The sequence below is a fragment of the Protopterus annectens genome, chromosome 9.part0 (assembly GCF_019279795.1).
Source record: "Protopterus annectens isolate FY-2018-M chromosome 9.part0, PAN1.0, whole genome shotgun sequence".
Taxonomy (NCBI): Eukaryota; Metazoa; Chordata; order Ceratodontiformes; family Protopteridae; genus Protopterus; species Protopterus annectens.
The window spans coordinates 863,460,655-863,478,381 of record NC_056743.1 but is presented as its reverse complement, the minus strand read 5'-3'; the positions used below and the strand labels follow the sequence as shown (position 1 = coordinate 863,478,381).

General features: G+C 42.5%; 1 protein-coding gene across 1 annotated transcript in view; it reads left to right on the top strand.

Annotated features, from left to right (window-relative positions):
* The window catches only part of LOC122810601 (tetraspanin-31-like), a 261,380-nt gene that overhangs the window by 123,741 nt on the left and 119,912 nt on the right, over positions 1 to 17,727 (top strand). Inside the window, exon 4 of the mRNA XM_044082177.1 lies at positions 10,611 to 10,751. Within this exon, the coding sequence (XP_043938112.1) occupies positions 10,611 to 10,751 (141 nt within the window). The remainder of the gene's footprint in view (positions 1 to 10,610; positions 10,752 to 17,727) is intronic.

Here is a 17,727-nt window from a genome sequence, read left to right as displayed (position 1 = left end):
AAAACAAACTATTTCTAAGTGGATTGGGTTTTGCATTGCATTTTGTTATTCCCATCATGGCAAGGAGATTCCAGCTGGGATCAGGCCTCATTCCACTAGGGCTACTGCCACTTCAACAGCATTTCTAAGGGGTATGGCAACTAAGGATATTTTGGAGGCAGCTACTTGGAGTTCAGTGCATACTTTCTCTAAGCATTACCACCTTCCTCTCTACTCTAAATCTAGGGCTGGTTTTGCCACGGCTATTTTGCAGGGTATGTTGACAGCTCCAGCTTCTTTATGATTTGCCAGCCTCCCTTACCTCTGCTTTGGGATTCTACCCAAGTGTTAGGACTGCAGCAATGTGGGATGAAGAACATAGTACAGTTTTGTACCTACCATAAATGTAGATGTTCGAAGATCCACATTGCTGCAGTCCAATTTACCCTCCCTCCTTCCCTCTGTGTTTAGGGGTGGTTGTGTGGGTGGGGTTGTACTTTTGTAAATTGTATATATTGTATATATATTTGGTACAGGAGTGTTTGGTGTTTTTTGGTTGTGGCCTTATCTTTTTAGGGTCTTCTGACATCTGGGGCAAGAAAAGACTGAGGATATGACGTCGGTCATGCGCATTTGTACCCTGACGTCCTGACGTCAGACTAATGCGCCCTGACCGACGTCAGCCTTATACTTTGGTATTCGGGCCGACTGGGACAGCGCACTACCCAAGTGTTAGGACTGCAGCAATGTGGATCTTCGAACATCTACATTTATGGTAGGTACAAAACTGTACTTTTTGCACCTACCATAAATGTAGATGTTAGAGTGTATACCCTGCTGCAGTCCAGGTTACCCTCCCTCCATCCCCACTGATCTAACTAAAACCTTTCAATACCTTAAAATCTGATACAACCTTTGTGGTGTATTTGCTTATAGCTGGAGGGATGTTTTGTTCTTACTAAACTTTTATTATTGGTACCTTTTGGGGGGGCACCTGACATCTGGGGCAAGAAAAACTGAAGAAAATGGCGTTGGATGCCTCTTATATACCACTGGCGCACTGACGTCAGGGAAGAAGCGACAGCAACCAACGCCGGACCAAGACTTTGGAATTCAGGCCAACTGCGGGACCGCCTGGTGACAGGATAACCCAAGTGTGATGACTACAGCAGGGTATACACTCGAACATCTACATTTATGGTAGGTACAAAACTGTACTTTCCTCTTCTTCCATGTCTCAAGCTGGAAATTCATTGGTGAGTTTGGCAGCTGCCCTTCAATCCAGGGCTTTTTCAACCTCCACTCCCCACTCAGGAGCTGTTTACAGACTCTTCAAATGTGGAGTAGGGTGGGGGCTTCCTTCAGCTCTCTAAAATTGGAGGGCCTCTGCCCACCCCAACAAAAGAAAGACCCACACCAGTGTCAGAGATGAGCTGTTCTGTTGGTTATTCAGGCATTTCATCCTCTTTTCATTCCACAGTCTCTCAAGGTACTGACGGACAAAAGCATAGCGATATGTCAACAAGTAAAGGAGGGGACACTATCTTAACTCTTGTGCAGGTTAGCACTTCAAATGTGGACGCTAGCTATCCAGTATCAAGTGACACTTAGGCAGTTTACATTCCCTCCGGTCAAAGCATTGTGGCACACTCTTTGAGCACCTACATATCGCAGTCCCACTAGTGGATGCTTCACAGGGATGTGTTTCTGGACATTGTACACCATTGGGATACTCCTCAAGTAGATCTGTATGCCTCCCTTCTATACAGACAACTTCCTCTTTTAGTACCATAGTCCCATGTCTCTGGTCTGGAAAGTGGCCACCTTCTCTCTTTCCTGGAAGGGGATGTTTCTTCATGCCTTCCCTCCTCTTCCTGTCATTCCAGAAGTCATATTCAAGCTGAAACAGAATGCTCCCAAAATCTTGCTGGTGACTCTCTTTTGGCCCAGAAAGCATTTGTTCCCTCTTCTGCATTTAGCCAAGGGCAATCGCCACAAGTTACCTCACAGGGTGGAACTACTCACACAACCAAAGAAATACAGAGATTCACATTCTGAAATTTCAGTAGTGCGTACAAGTGAAAAAGACAATAGGACGCAGTAGTAAAACCTCAGACTCAATGCAGTTTGAGTTTAATAATATACAAAATGCAAAAAGCGTTAAACACTTTTGTCCGTAACGATGACAAATAGGACTTCATCAGACCAGTTGGATATTCTCTGCAGTGCAGTTGTATTACTGATTTTTTTTGTTGATCTCTTCTGCTTCTTCCTCTTCTGTGCCCTTCGGGCTCACTCCGCTCCCCTACCCTGTCCCCAGTTCCCACCCATCCCCATTGCCTCTATACTTACAACCCCAAAACCACACCCCCTCTAGCATTCAACCTAGCTGAACAGTCCCCACCCATCTCCTCTTCTACTAACCCCTCCTGTTTCCACTACTCATGACCCTCCCCTTACCTATTCTTACCTTCCCTCCTTCCCTGTTCTTACTACCAAAGACCTCACACCACTTTACCTTCTGCTAATTACTTCTCCCCTCTGCACATCCTCAATGCTTACTATAACCTTGCACTACAATGCAAATCAACACATACTCTACCATTATGTCTACATTTCCTCCTCTACTGCCTACTGTATCTTATCAGACTACTTGACTTTTCTTACTCTCCTCTTTATCATACAACTTCAGTGTATGCCTTAAAAGAATCTCACCTTTCAACTTGTATCTCTCCTCACCTCTATTACTATAATGACTTTCTCTTCTTTACTAGAAAGATTCTTCCTGATATCTGTAATGCAGTCCCAGTCCCCCACAATCCATGTCTCTTCAGCTACCCTGCTCTCAACTCCAACTCCAAAGAATGTAAAGACCTTGCCTCCTTCCTACTCCAATTAATCTCTGTCGTCCTCTCTGGTGACCTACATCCTAATCCCGGACCCTCAGACAACTATGCTTATAACCCTAACTTGTCTTCCTCACCCTCTCACCATAAATCTTTTTGCTACCATTAACACTCAGTTTATGCAGTAAACTTCCTGTCCTTCACGCCTGGCTATCCCATTACCACGCTGACGTTCTCTCTATCACTGAAACATGGATAAAACCCCACATAAGATTCCAAAATTACCCTTCCCAACTACAAGATCATAAGAAATGATAGAACTCTAAAGAAGGGTGGTGGAGTAGTCCTATTTTTCTCCTCCTCCCTAACAGTGACACCCTTTACCAAGCCTGTACCCGAATTCGCAACAGCTGAACTAACCCTGGCACTCCTAAAAATTAATAACCATAAAAACGTATATGTAGCTGTTCTTTATATTCCACCAGGAAATAACATCCCCATTCTTGAAGATATCCTGTCTTTGTTCTCCTCTAATATAAACAATGAAACTATACTCCTAGGAGACGTAAATATAAACTGGGCTTCTATTCAATCACCTACATCACCTCAGAATACAAACTTATACAGCTACACCCAAATAATTACCTCTGCTACCAGATTTATTAAAGATAACTCCGGTAGTATTCTGGACTGGATATTAATTTCTCACCCCAACTCCATTTCTGACAATGGCAAACTACCCGACTCCCTCAGCGATCTTCTCTCTGCCTTTGCTCGGCGCTCACCATCCTCCCTCCATCTTCACCACAACTACATAACTCATACTCTAAAAAAAACTTCAGCCCTCTAGCTTTCTGTGACTCACTAAAACATATGAACTGGAACCCTGTAAAAACTCTAGGTCTTGATGACTCTGTTACATACTTCAATACTACATTCAATAACCTACTAGATAGCTTCGCTCCCCCCAGAACTAAAAGAATCAAAACCAAATCTACCCCTTGGTTAACTAAAGCAACTGTTACACATGTGCATCTCCGAGATAAATCTTGGAAGCATTACCATAAATCCAACACCCTTATTGAGTATAAGCAATTTCAAAATAAAGTGAAAAAAACAAATTGCTTTAGACTGAATATCCTACTACTACAAACTTCAAAACAATCATAGAACCAACCCTCAAAACATTTTTGGGAACAGTACATCTGCTCTCCTCTCCTCTCCTCCTGGCAAAAAGACCATCCCTGCCCTGACCCTAACTCTCCATATCATATCTTAGCTACTCATTTCAAGTCTTTCTTTCTTGATTCAATAGCCAAGCTCGCCACTTCATTCTCCAGGTAACACTTCTACTCCACCATTATCCCACACCCTCAACTCTAGTCCCGCTGACATCAACAGTACTCACCCCCCCTTTACCATACAACTTGTCTCTCTCCACTCCATAAAAAATCTTCTACTAAAACCATGCTCTCATGCCCCAGACAAACTTCCATCTAGGTTTCTCAAGCTAGCTGTGGATGGCATTGCCCTTCCCATCACCATACTTATCAACCGTTTAATCCACGAATCCTATGTACCCCTCCTCTGGAAGAAAGCGTTCATCATTCCCCTCCACAAAGGAGGCAACAGTACTGAAATCTCCATCTTCTGTCCTATATCCATCCTGTCCCCATCTCAAAAGTCCTTGAAAAATGCATGCACGTGCAGCACCTCCTAGACGGTCGGCTTCTTTCTCCAACTCAACATGGATTTAGACCTGGACATAATACTACCACTGCCCTTCTTTCCTTCCTTGACATAGTCAACCGTGCCCTCGACTCTGGCAACATTGTATCTACCCTTCTTGTAGACTTATCAAAGGCCTTCGATACTGTTTCCCGCAAACTTCTCTTGTCCAAACTCTCTTTTCAACCTCTCTTCCTTCTCTATAAACTGGATTTCCAGTTACCTTTCTAACAGACTCGCACAAAAATGAGTCAGCTAACCAAGAAATGAAACAAGCTGGTAACACCGGTTCAGCAAGAACGGAACCTCTGCGACAGTGTAGAGTTTTTAAAACCTCCAAATTTTATTCACCAAATAATTCGCTCACTGATGGCAATAAGAGGCAAACACACCAAGTAAACGTGAAACGCAGCATGCGTTTTTCGTTCCCCTTAGTAGTTGAACTTCTTCAGACAAAATACTTTTTACAAATGCATCTTTTATATACGTGCATGTGCTAGTAGTTATTACAATCAACAACCTAATAATACTTTAAAGTGCCAGTGCCACAAATACAATTTCATAATTTACAATTTTGTAAAAATAATGTTAAAAACAGATCGTTAAAAAATCATAAAACCTAGTCATGAAAAGCAACAGCAAAGATCGGATTGTAAAATAGTCTGATTATAAACAAGTCAGGTTATAAAAGTTTATAAAAGACAAGTTGCAATAATCAAATACTAAAAACTCATACAAGGTTCTGGCTATTAACTTCATTTTTTCTCCTTTATAATATGTTTCACTGTACTTAAGGATACCTATATGTGTGTCTGTCTAGTAAAAAATAGGAACTTACTCTCTTCTGAACTTTTTTTCTCTCTAAGGTCAGAACTCTTTTAAGTTCACATTATTCTTACACAGACAGGCCGGCAAGCTTTTACAATACTCATAAATATTGCGGTGTATTGCTCTCCTCTCTCCACCTACAATTCTCATTTGCCTTTTTAAAAATAGTAGTTATAATGATAATTCATAATTAAACATACAACTAAACCAGTTTTTGTACTTCAGTTTTAAATTAATAAATAAACAAGTAACACTCTAACTTTTCTTCTCTGTTTCTTCTTTCCGGAGCCTAGCCTGTTATCAACTATAATGATTTCTAACTTATCTCATGAGGTTTTTTAACTTTAAAATACATGCTATAGAGCATGTCTCGTTAATACCTGGCCTACTACAAGCAGCTAACCGAAGCTGCCAAGAAAGTTCTTTTTTCTCCAGTTCCAGTTTTAAGAAGTTTTCGTTGACAATGTTATTGTCTGTGGAATACTTGTTTACTCCATCAATAATCATAAAAGAGAAAGAGTGCCCAAGATTACTATTGACGTGTCTAGCTAAGGCATTTTCTTCTTTAGATTTTTTAATTGCATATAAATGCTCATATATTCGATCACGCAATCGTCTGTCCGTCTTACCAATATAGAAAGACGGACATTGTGAGCATTGTGCCAAGTAGACTATGCCCTTAGAGTTACAGGTGAACAACCCTTGAACATGATATACCACTGATCTTATTATAAATGAATCTGATGTTAAAATGTACTTACAATATTTACATAAGCCACATTTCTTGGTTCCTCCACCTGTTCTAGACTTTACAATTTTTGTTTCCAGTAGTTTTTTCATGTTTGTCCCCCTCCGGTATGTTATTGTCGGGTGGAAATTTAATATCTTAGAAACAGTGTTGTCCAAGGAAAGGTAACACCAATATTTCCTTACTGTTTTACCTATATCTCTTGCTTCCAAACAGTATGTAAATGTGAAAGCCGTTGAAAAATTACTACCCTCATCTTTGTTAACTGTACTATTCTCCAAAATTGTTGTTTCTAGATGTTCATATTCTGAATAAGCAGGGGACACTGCCTCTACAGTTATATTAATCGTAGATTTACTTCTATTTTTCAAAATAGGCAAATATACTCCTGCATATCTTTTTTCTTTTACTTCTTTGAAAATGTTATCCAAAAATGACCTAGGGTATGCCCTCTTTACAAACATACTGTATAGCAGGTCACATTCTTCTTCAAATTCATTTTCCAGTGTAGTCATCCTCGCTGCCCTGACCAATTGGCCTTTTACGACAGCTTTTTTCTGAAATGGAGGATGCATACTGGTAAAATGGAGGAAACTATTGGAATAGGTAGCTTTCCTAAAGATTTTTGCTGTAAACCTATCCTTTTCTTTTTTCAGTTCCACATCCAAAAAACTAATACTGTTTTCTTGAAAGTTATAAGTAAACTTCAAGAAGGTTGTTGTGGAGTTTAAGAATTCTACAAACTGGTCTGCTTCATTTCTGTCACCTTTAAATAAGATGAAGATATCGTCCAGAAATCGTCTATAACTACCACACATTTCTTTCCACTGACTTTTGAAAATAAAGTTGTTCTCCCAATGGGCTTAGAACCAAGTTCGCAAAACTAGATCCTACCGGAGACCCCATTGCTACTCCTATTTCCTGCACAAATAAGTTACCTTCAAATGACACGAAATTATTTCTCAGAATAATGTCTAATAATTGTTCAATTAATAAACAATCATTATTCTCAGCTCCTTTCGACCTGATAAACTCCACAACCCATTCAGTCCCTAGATCATGTGGGATGCATGAGTACAAGTTGATAATGTCAATTGTCAGAAAATTTATTCTTTCGTCATGTATAACAGACAACAAGCCGTCAAGTGGAACAATAGGACGATTTCCTTCCTTCACACTCCAACAGGAGTTCCACAAGGCTCTATACTGGGTCCCTTACTTCATTAATAATTTTCATCAGTGCATTCCTAATACCAAACTTGTCCAATACGCAGACGATTCCACCATAATTTGCTATATTCAATCCCTCCCCAAACTCAAGCAACTAACACAAGATGCCTTCTTTTGTACCGAATCTTGGATGCTGAATAATTGCCTTGCTCTCAATGCATCTAAAACCAAAATCATGGTGTTTACCCCATCTAAAAACACCTCTGTTGATAAAAATTCCTTCTCCATAGTCAGTCAGAATAAGATTCCCATTGAAATAGTCTCCCTTACAAAACTTCTAGGTGTTATCATTGATGAATGTTTTTTGACATTCACATACAAACTAGTATTAAGAAAACACACCAAAAGCTCAGAATGCTGTATTGTCACAACCGTTCTCTCACTCCCTCATCCAAACATATACTTTTCTATTTCCTTCCTCATCCCCTCTCTATATGGAACCCCTCTTCTCACCAACATTCAGTCCTCCCTAAAGTCAAAACTGTCATCCTGCTACAATAAAATCTCTAAGTTTGCTACTGGGACCAAATCCTCCTTCCACCACTGTGATGCACTCCACTCCTTGAACTGGCTGGAACTCCCCCACTATCTTGCGTTCAACTGCTCACGAACTCATTTTCAAACAGTCTAACTGCCCTTCCTTCTCTTCCATAGTCACCTTGCATCATCCTGACAGAATACTCTGGTCCAGTAACCAGACCCTTATTGAAGTGTGCAAACCCTTAGACTTACCTGGGCAATTTCTCCTGTCTCTCCCTTGTTCATCTATGGAATTCACCCCCCCCCCCCCACCACGTTCGAATCGCCTAAAAGCACTCTGCCTTCAAGACCATGCTCCATTCCCATCTCTTTTCTCACTGGGAATGCTCATGCTCTCACCCCACCTGACCCCTCTATATCATTTCTGCTTCCGCTTCTTTTTTTTTTTTTTCTCTCTCCTTTCTCGTAACTCACCCTAGTGATTCCTCCTTTCTCATAACTCACCCTAGTGCCTCCCTTCATTTCCACTCCCTCTCCCTTTCTCATAACTCACCCTAGTGCCTCCCTTCATTTAATTTTAATTTCCACTCCCTTTCCTCCTTTCTCATAACTCACCCTAGTGACTCCCTTCATTTCATTTCCACTCTCTCTCCCTTTCCTCCTTTCTCATAACTCAGCCTAGTGACTCCCTTCATTTCATTTCCACTCCATCTCCTCCTTTCTCATAACTCACCCTAGGGACTCCCTTCATTTCCACTCCCTCTCCCTTTGTTCCTTTCTCATAACTCACCCTAGTGACTCCCTTCATTTCATTTCCACTCCCTCTCCCTGTCCTCCTTTCTCATAACTCACCCTAGTGACTCCCTAGTGACTCCCTTCATTTCATGTCCACTCCCTCTCCCTTTCCTCCTTTCTCATAACTCACCCTAGTGACTCCCTTCATTTCATTTCCACTCCCTCTCTCTCCCTCTCCCTTTCCTCCTTTCTCATAACTCACCCTAGTGACTCCCTTCATTTCCACTCCCTCTCCTCCTTTCTCATAATTCACCCTAGTGACTCCCTTCATTTTATTTCCTCCTTTCTCATAACTCACCCCAGTGACTCCCTTCATTTCCACTCCTTCTCCTCCTTTCTCATAACTCACCCTAGTGACTCCTTCATTTTATTCCCACTCCCTCTCCTTTTTTCCTTTCTCATAACTCACCCTAGTGACGCCCTTCATATTTCCACTCCCTCTCCCTTTCCTCCTTTCTCATAACTCACCCTAGTGACACCCTTCATTTCATTTCCACTCCCTCTCCCTTTCCTCCTTTCTCATACCTCACCCTAGTGCCTCCCTTCATTTCATTTCCACTCCCTCTCTCTTTTTTCCTTTCTCATAACTCATCCTATTCACCTTCCACGGTTTTACTCTCCTCCTCTAATTCTTCCTCACTCTCACCTCGTGAAACTTTGAGTGCATAAGTGCCTGCACTCCACATTATACTTGTGTACTCCAAAATACTTGTTTTAATTTCATTCAATGATTTGTTACAACACCTTGCTCAAATGTTATTCTGTCTTCTTTATTACGGTGCTTTAGTAGTTTTTGAAAAATGTATAGTACTTGTCAACCTTGTTGATATTAGCTTTGTAATAATTGTATAGGGAGCTTTTCTCCCCAGGCCTTCATTGAAAACGGGCTACTTCTGGCCCAGTGGACTTTCTCGGTTAACAAACTGCAAATTAAAATAAAGTAAATTTAATTACATGATTAATTAACAAGCTAACCATTCAAAATATTAAAATTCAGGATGCTGCAATAGTAAAAATTATGTAAAAAACTTATAGAAACGTGTAAAGATGTTAACACCTCTTAAAGGTCTAAGGTGCTCTTAATTTTAGCTCACTGTTTATAGTGAGCACGTCATTTAAACTAAGTAATCTTAGTTGCCACTGGAGCTCGCAATACTCTTGTGTATTTTCCCATGTCCCCACTGTGTTTGTTGCATAACTAAAAATTAACATTCAGCTCCAAAACAGCAAATAATGAATCTTACTGTCACAAACCTGAAGTGTTTTTGCATGGGACTTTCCTGCACAGCCGGATGTGGGGAGTTGCTCTTCTCTACCCCCTGTTAAATTATGTATGGCAACTGTGAGGACCTTCTGTCTCAGAAGGCTGACTTCTCAGAATTAGTGCTGCATCAAATGTAATTTAACCATTTCCTCACTTTTGCTATACATTTGCCCACATTTTGTAGGTGTCTGATCATTTTGAGGATCACAGTTGCAGTCCTTGGAATTGAACCCCCCCCCCAGAACACATTTTGGTGTTGCAACTGATTTGAATATGGAACCCTTCTTTTAAAGTATATTTTAAACCACAACCTGTAACTATGCTAAGCCATATGGTAGAGGAACCCATCTAGCTGTTTTGGTGATTATCTGTTTGCCATCCTATTTTACTTCAGAATTCTGCACTGTATGTATGTATAACAAATGCATAAAATGATTTTGAAGTCATTATGTAATCTGGTACTATTCTAGAGAATCTAATGTAATTTTTCTTCTAGTTTGGAAATGTTGCATTTTTACCTGCAGCTTCAATTAATTTAATGGCTTATTTTTTGCATCATTCGTCTTATTTTAGGTGCTGTTGTAATTGAAATCTCTGTAAACAAGTTGTAGGTGTTTAATCAAAATATTCTTTAACTGTTCACTCACAAACTCTGTCTTTGTACATTTACCAAAATTATTCTCTACGCTTGTTTTCTTTTTTGTTGTAACAGAAAGCTCTCTTGAGTTCTGCCTGGGGAATTGCATCAAATGAAACTCGTAATACAGTTGAAAAAAATTTAAACTGCTGTGGATTTATGAATGATACCAGAAATGCTGAACAATTTAAAATGGACTATACACTTTGTGGAGCCGTGAGTGGACTATTTATTTTGTATTTTGATTCATTGTATAATTCATGAATATAGGTGGCTGCTTGTTTAGGCTTTTTCACAGAGGGAGTGGCATAGTCATTTTGGGTGCTAATGTCAGTTTTGATCCGAGTTCTAGCAGTTACATCAGTTAACAATGGAGAAATTGGTCTTTAACTTGGACTCGAGTACTCCAGAAATATTCAGCTTGGTGGATGAAACTTTCCCATGCTGCCCTTGCACCTTCCCTTATCCATAACACCTTGGTGCCTATGTCCTCCATTTTCAGTTTGTTGCCGCTGCTATATTCATTTCTTTTGTTTCCAAACATCTCCAGGCTACATTTTTGGGATACCCATTGAAATTCTGTTTCTCTCTCAAGTTTTTTGAGTCTAGATTTAAGTAACTTGCTCATAACTGCGTTTAGTAACATTTTGTAATGATATGTTCATTATTATGATTACTGTTGGCAAGAGCCTAAGCTATGTGGGTTATATGTCCGGCATAGGATATAACAGCTGGCCAGCTCGAGCTGAGCTTGAATACAAGTCGGGGTTGGGTGCCAAGCCCTTAACTGAGAAGAGTGCTCCTCTGCAGGCTTTTGTGGATCAGCTGTAGGCTAACACTGTTCTGTTACTAGCATACAGGTCCCGGGGGGGGGGGGGTCTTCCACTGTACTTTTTGTCTCAGAAAACTTGCTTTTTATGAAAAAGAATAACCTTTAAGCTGGGAAAAAGATCCAATGTCTTCTCTGTCTGGCTTCAGCCTGTGGGAACACCAGCCAAATCCACAAGAATTCAAATCGTCAGGCTCTGCCTCCCCTACCCACAATCTCCCACTTCTAGAGGATATCTCAAAGATGTCCTTCAAGAATGCAACTGCAGTCATAACATGTGGGTTGTCCTGCCTCAGGCAGCCCTCGGTCGGCCGGATTCCAAAGTCTGGAGTACATAAGCATCAGCCGACGCCATTTTCTTCAGTCTTTCTTGCCGCGCGGTGCCCGAAGCAGAAGCAGTTCGCAAGTGCCGGTCGGTCAGCTCCTGTATTCTACGATACCGAAGTCATCAAAAAAGCTAAGTACCCCGTTGGGGACCTTTTCTTGCCTCAGCCGATGTCAGAAATTACTGAAAAAGTTAACAATTGTCTTTTTTGTGGTAAACAAATACCTCATAAGGATTTCCACTCTTACTGCCTCCCTTGCCTGGGCCCAGACCACGACGTCTCGGCCTGTGTAGCCTGTGCTCGCTTCAACAAGCGCACTCTCAGGTGCCGGGCGGAGTTCGCTGAAGATTTTTTCGGCGATAAATTTGTCTACACCATGCCGTCGGATCTTCCGACATCGCAAACTCCCAAAAAGCGAAAAGACCAGGACCGACATCCTCGGCCTGCGTCTACCTCCGACTCCACACCAAAACCTAGCGCGAGTGCTCCGGTTCCCTCTGAGACGGTCTCTCCACCGCTCCGAACCGAAGACACCGCATTACCGACTACTCCGATTCCAGACATTACTCCGACGCCAGTTATAGACTTTCCTCCGGATACCGAAACCGAGGAAATGCCCGAGACCATTGCTGTAGACAAGGTCACTCCTGCACGTGGAGCTGCCAGGCCTCCTATGGCCATGTCTATTAAGGCCTACACTAGGGCTAAGGCAGCCAGCAAAACAAAGCATATTGCTTCTAAATCCTTACGACTCCGGAGACACAAATTATGTCCATGGCTGCTGATTTAATTTCCATGATTAGAGGTTCACAGGCCCATCCTGAGAGAGCATCACAGCCTCCTCCTGATAAAAGGCCCCGGGTTGACCCCTCTGACCCTACTCCTTCAGATGAACACTCTGAGGGCTCTGTCCACTCTGATAGCCAGGAAGAGCTCTTCCAGACCTATGAGGACTCGGATGCAGAAGATTCCATCCCTTCGGCCTCCCCTCCTGAGGATATTTCTTTTGGGGAAGTTCTGCACACCATGAGTGAACATTTCAAGTGGCAGGGTCAGGAATTTTCTGATTCTAGGAAACGCCTTAGGACTTTCCTTAAGAAGCCTCAGCACAGGCCCTTAGCTATTCCCCCTGTACTTGATGTTCTGGATGATTTGTATTCTGACTCTAGTGCTACCGCTGATTCTCTTCCTCCTGCTCCAGCCAAGCCAGACGGGTATTACAGGGTCCCAGAAACTCATTCCCATTTATTCAGGGCCCATACTGCTGATTTGGAAACTATTTCACAGGGGCCTAAAGGAGTTTCAGCCTCCACCTCAAAAAATCCTTTGCCCTCCAACAGGGAAGCAAGGTCATTAGAGAGATGGGGCAAAAAGGTTTACACATCCACTACCTTATCTATGAGAGCTTTAAATTGCCTTTTTCATATGTTACAATATCAGGATGATCTCTTAGAAGATTTACAAAAAACATTAGCTTCTCCTGATCCTTTAGACAGGAAGACTTTACAAGAAGCTGTACATAACACTCAGCAAGTAAGCAATCACTTCCTGCAGTGTGGATATGATGCACTGGAAGCTTCATGTAGGGCAGCTATGACAGGGGCAGTGATTCGTAGACATGCTTGGTTAAAAGATCAACCTCTACCAGATCATGTAAAAGCAAAACTTCTGGATGCACCTTTGGAAAAGAACAAGCTTTTTGGTGCAAATGCTAAGGATGTGTTAAAGACCATTGAAGAAAAAGCAAAATCAGTTCAGACTGTGAAAGATTTCCTCCAGGTTCAACCCCCCAGATTCAGTAGGAATTGGCCTTCAAAAGTCTGGTCCTTTCCTAATCCAGAAAAGTTTCAAAGGGGTAAGAACAGACGTGGCCGAGGAAGAGGCCAATACAGAGGCCCTTACAGGGGGCGACAATGGCAGCCAGGAAACCAAAGAAGTGACGCAGGGGTTTCCCCTGCCCAACAACCACAAACTCAATGACTTTCCTCTCCTACCGCCTACCAGGGAATGACTTGAAGCTCCCTTGGGCGGGAAATTATCTCTGTTTGCAGAAAACTGGCACAGACTGACAAAGGACAAATGGATTTTGGACATTATAGACCGAGGGTACAGGTTTCACTTTCATACCTTACCAAGAAAACAAGGCATGCCAAACCTACCACAAAATCAAAGGGCAGAGGCTATCAAGCAAATCACTCTGCTGACTCGAATGAAAGCAATAGAAAGAGTTCCACAACAAGAACAAGAACAGGGGTTTTACTCGACTGTTCCTTGTTCCAAGAAAAGAATCTCAATGGAGACCAATACTGAACTTGTCCGCATTAAACACCTTTCTCATAGTACCAAAGTTCAAAATGCTGACTCTACAGTGGCTCCTTCCCATGCTGGGCAAGGAGTCGTGGCTGATTACTCTGGACCTCAGGGAGGCATACCTGCATGTCCCTATCAGACACAGCTGCAGAAGATACCTCAGATTTCTTGCAGGGCCAGAGCATTATCAATTCTCAGCATTGCCATTTGGCTTATCTACTGCGCCCAGAGTATTTACAAAATGCCTGGATTCAGTAATTGCTCATTGCAGGCTCCAGGGTATACAAATTTACCCGTACCTGGACGACTGCCTCATACAAGCGGACGACAAATTGATGTTGACAAAAAACCTGGATTATGTCATACGATTACTTCAAGCTCTGGGATACACAGTCAACTTCCAAAAGTCAAGACTGCAGCCATCCCAGCAAATAATCTTCTTAGGAGCCAAACTAGACGCAGCCTCTCAGATGGCTTACCTGACAGAAGACAAGCAAGAGAAGTTAACTCATACTTCAAAGGTTTAGCAAAACTCACCCAGATGACTGCAAGGAGATTCCTACAGGCCCTGGGTTACATGGCATCCTGCATTCTACTGGTTCCATTAGCAAAACTACACATGAGAAAGCTTCAATGGTACCTAAAAAGCATTTGGTCTCAACACAGCAACAACTTGGAGACAATCATACCACTCATTCCATGCCTACAAAAGGAATTCCTATGGTGGGCCTCGGTGAGCAAGGAAAACACAGGTATGTCATTCAAAAAACCACAGATAACACAGACCATGACTACAGACGCCTCAGACCTTGGATGGGGGGGCGCACATGGCAGGCAGGTGCATACAAGGACAATGGTCTCCAAAGGAAACACATCTGCATATAAACCAAAAGGAAATGCTGGCAGTAATGCATGCCATCGAGGCTTTTCAACACCAACTCCAGCAAGGCCATTTAATGATACGAACAGACCACTGTGATGTGGTACATAAACAAGCAGGGGGGCACTCACTCTTACCCCCTTTGCAGACTGACAATGCAGCTTTGGGAGAAATCACTGAGCCTAAACATCCAGTTACAATCCCAGTTTGTTCCAGGAAAAGACAATGTGTTGGCGGACAGCCTAAGCAGGAATTTCACAGATCCACACGAGTGGAGGTTACATCCGAAGGCCTTCAGACAACTCACTTCGACATGGGGCAAGCCAGAAGTGGACCTATTTGCCTCTCACCTCAACCATCTTCTACCAAAATTTTGCACAAGGACATACCATCCAAAAGCTTGGAAAATAGATGCCCTCTCATTCAATTGGAACTCCCTAGCAATCTATGCATTCCCACCTCTGCCACTGATGACCTCAGTATTACTAAAGATCAAAGCAGAGAAGCCCAAGGGAATCATAATAGCTCCGGATTGGCCAAGACAACACTGGTACCCACTACTACGGAGCATATGTCACACAAGGAGGTGGGCCCTCCCTCAGTGGCCTCTACTTTTAACTCAACACAGTTTCGAAACACTGCATCCAAACCTTCAGACACTGCAGCTAACAGCCTGGGAGATCCCCTAAATAACTTCAGCTTATCTCTCTCTGAGGAAGTTCAGCGGATACTAACAGAGGCTCGAAGACCATCCACCAGAAATGTTTACTTAGCAAAGTGGAAAAGATTCAGCAATTGGAATACCAGCAAGGGACATGATGCATCATTACTGAACATCCCACTTATCTTGGAATATTTGGCAGATATGTTAAAGAACGCCCTCTCATATTCTTCCATAAAGATACATGCATCTGCTATTTCAGCTAGATACAACACTGATCCTCCTGTTTTCTCTCACCCCTTACTAAGACAATTCCTCAGGGAATCAAGAACATTAAGCCACCAAGAAAGGCCCCAGTGCCAGCCTGGGACCTCAATTTTGTCTTAGAAAAACTGACTCTACCTCCTTTTGAGCCAGCAGCTTCAGTTGACTTGCAATTTCTCTCATGGAAGACCGCTTTCCTGTTGGCAATTACCTCAGCAAGAAGGGTTTCGGAGCTACAGGCCCTAATGGCAATACCACCCTTTATTATTTTCCACAGAGACAGAGTTTCATTAAGGACCAACCCTACTTTTATGCCAAAGGTGGTATCTAGGGTTTCTCTAAATCAAGTCATTCATCTGCCTGCTTTCTTCCCCAGTCCTGGGAATAAGGGGGAAAGACTTTCGCATACCTTGGACATTCACAGACAACTTCAATACTACCTGGACAGAACCAAGGCCAGTAGGAAGTCTGAACAACTTTTTGTAGCTTACGCCCCTGCAGTCCAAGGAAAAGCAATTTCAAAACAGACTATTTCTAAATGGATTGGACATTGCATCAGATTCTGTTATTCCTTTCATGGAAAGACTGTTCCAGCCAATGTCAGACCACATTCCGCCAGAGCTACAGCCACCTCTACAGCATTTTTAAGAGGGGTGCCTACCAAGGACATTCTAGAAGCTGCTACATGGAGCTCCGTGCATACATTCTCCAAACACTACAATCTCCTCTATATTCCAGATCCAGAGCAGGCTTTGCTTCGCAGTCCTGCAGGGGTTGATTGCCACACCATCTCTTTCCTAGTGCATACCTCCTCCCCAGCTAAGCTATGGTATTCTACCCACATGTTATGACTGCAGTTGCATTCTTGAAGGACATAGTACAGTTTTGTACCTACCATAAATGTAGATGTCCGATAGACATGCAACTGCAGTCGGATTTTCCCTCCCTCCATACCCCTCTATGCCTAGGGTCCACTCCTATCCCTGTTACTCTTAGCTGGGGATATCTGTTATGGTGTATTTGTTTTATTGCTCATTTATTTGTTTGGAATCCTGTTTTTGTCTTCCAATTTGATTACAGCCTTCCTTGGAGGGCACCTGGCATCTGGGGCAAGAAACACTGAAGAAAATGGCGTTGGCTGATGCTTATGTACTCCAGCCGCTCTGACGTGGGAGAGAAATGCGACATCAGCCGACGCCGGACCCAGACTTTGGAATCCGGCCAACCGAGGGCTGCCTGAGGCAGGACAACCCACATGTTATGACTGCAGTTGCATGTCTATCGGACATCTACATTTATGGTAGGTACAAAACTGTACTTTTGCTGTCATTCCAGCATAGCAGTTCAATCTGTTGCTCCGCTTTTGGATGTATCTTTTTTTTGTTTGTTTATTGTCCTTTCTTTCCCCTACCCCTTAGAGTGTAGTTGATTAGTCTAAGTATACAGTTAGGTTAGGTTTTTAGGTATTAGTAGGCTACTGGTCATTGTTAGCAAATTTGGTGTGTGTAGCTGGAGATGGGCTTTTCCCACAGCGGAGTGTTTGTTTCTCTTGTTATCCCTTTTTCTTATCAGTAGGTTATGCACGGTTAGTCTTTTCTTCTAGATAGTGTGTATAGGATAGCGTAGGTCTAGTTTGTGTTTTTGTTTCAGTAGTGTCAGTGTGATGGATCTGATGCGTTTCTTGTGGGCACAAGCTCCCCTCGCAGGATATGCATTTATTGTTTGGGGCTGCCCACCTGGATTTGCCGTCTGCAGTCTGTGAGGGATTTGGTTCCAGGGTGGTCAGTGAGAGGAAGGAGATGCTTGTTTTTTAGTCTCCTCCCAGCAGGCAATTCCCCCTTGACTTCAAAGGACAGTTTGGATAAGAGTCGTCACTTCTCCAAGGCTTCAAAAGGAGACTGTAAGAGGTCTGCCTCTGTTTC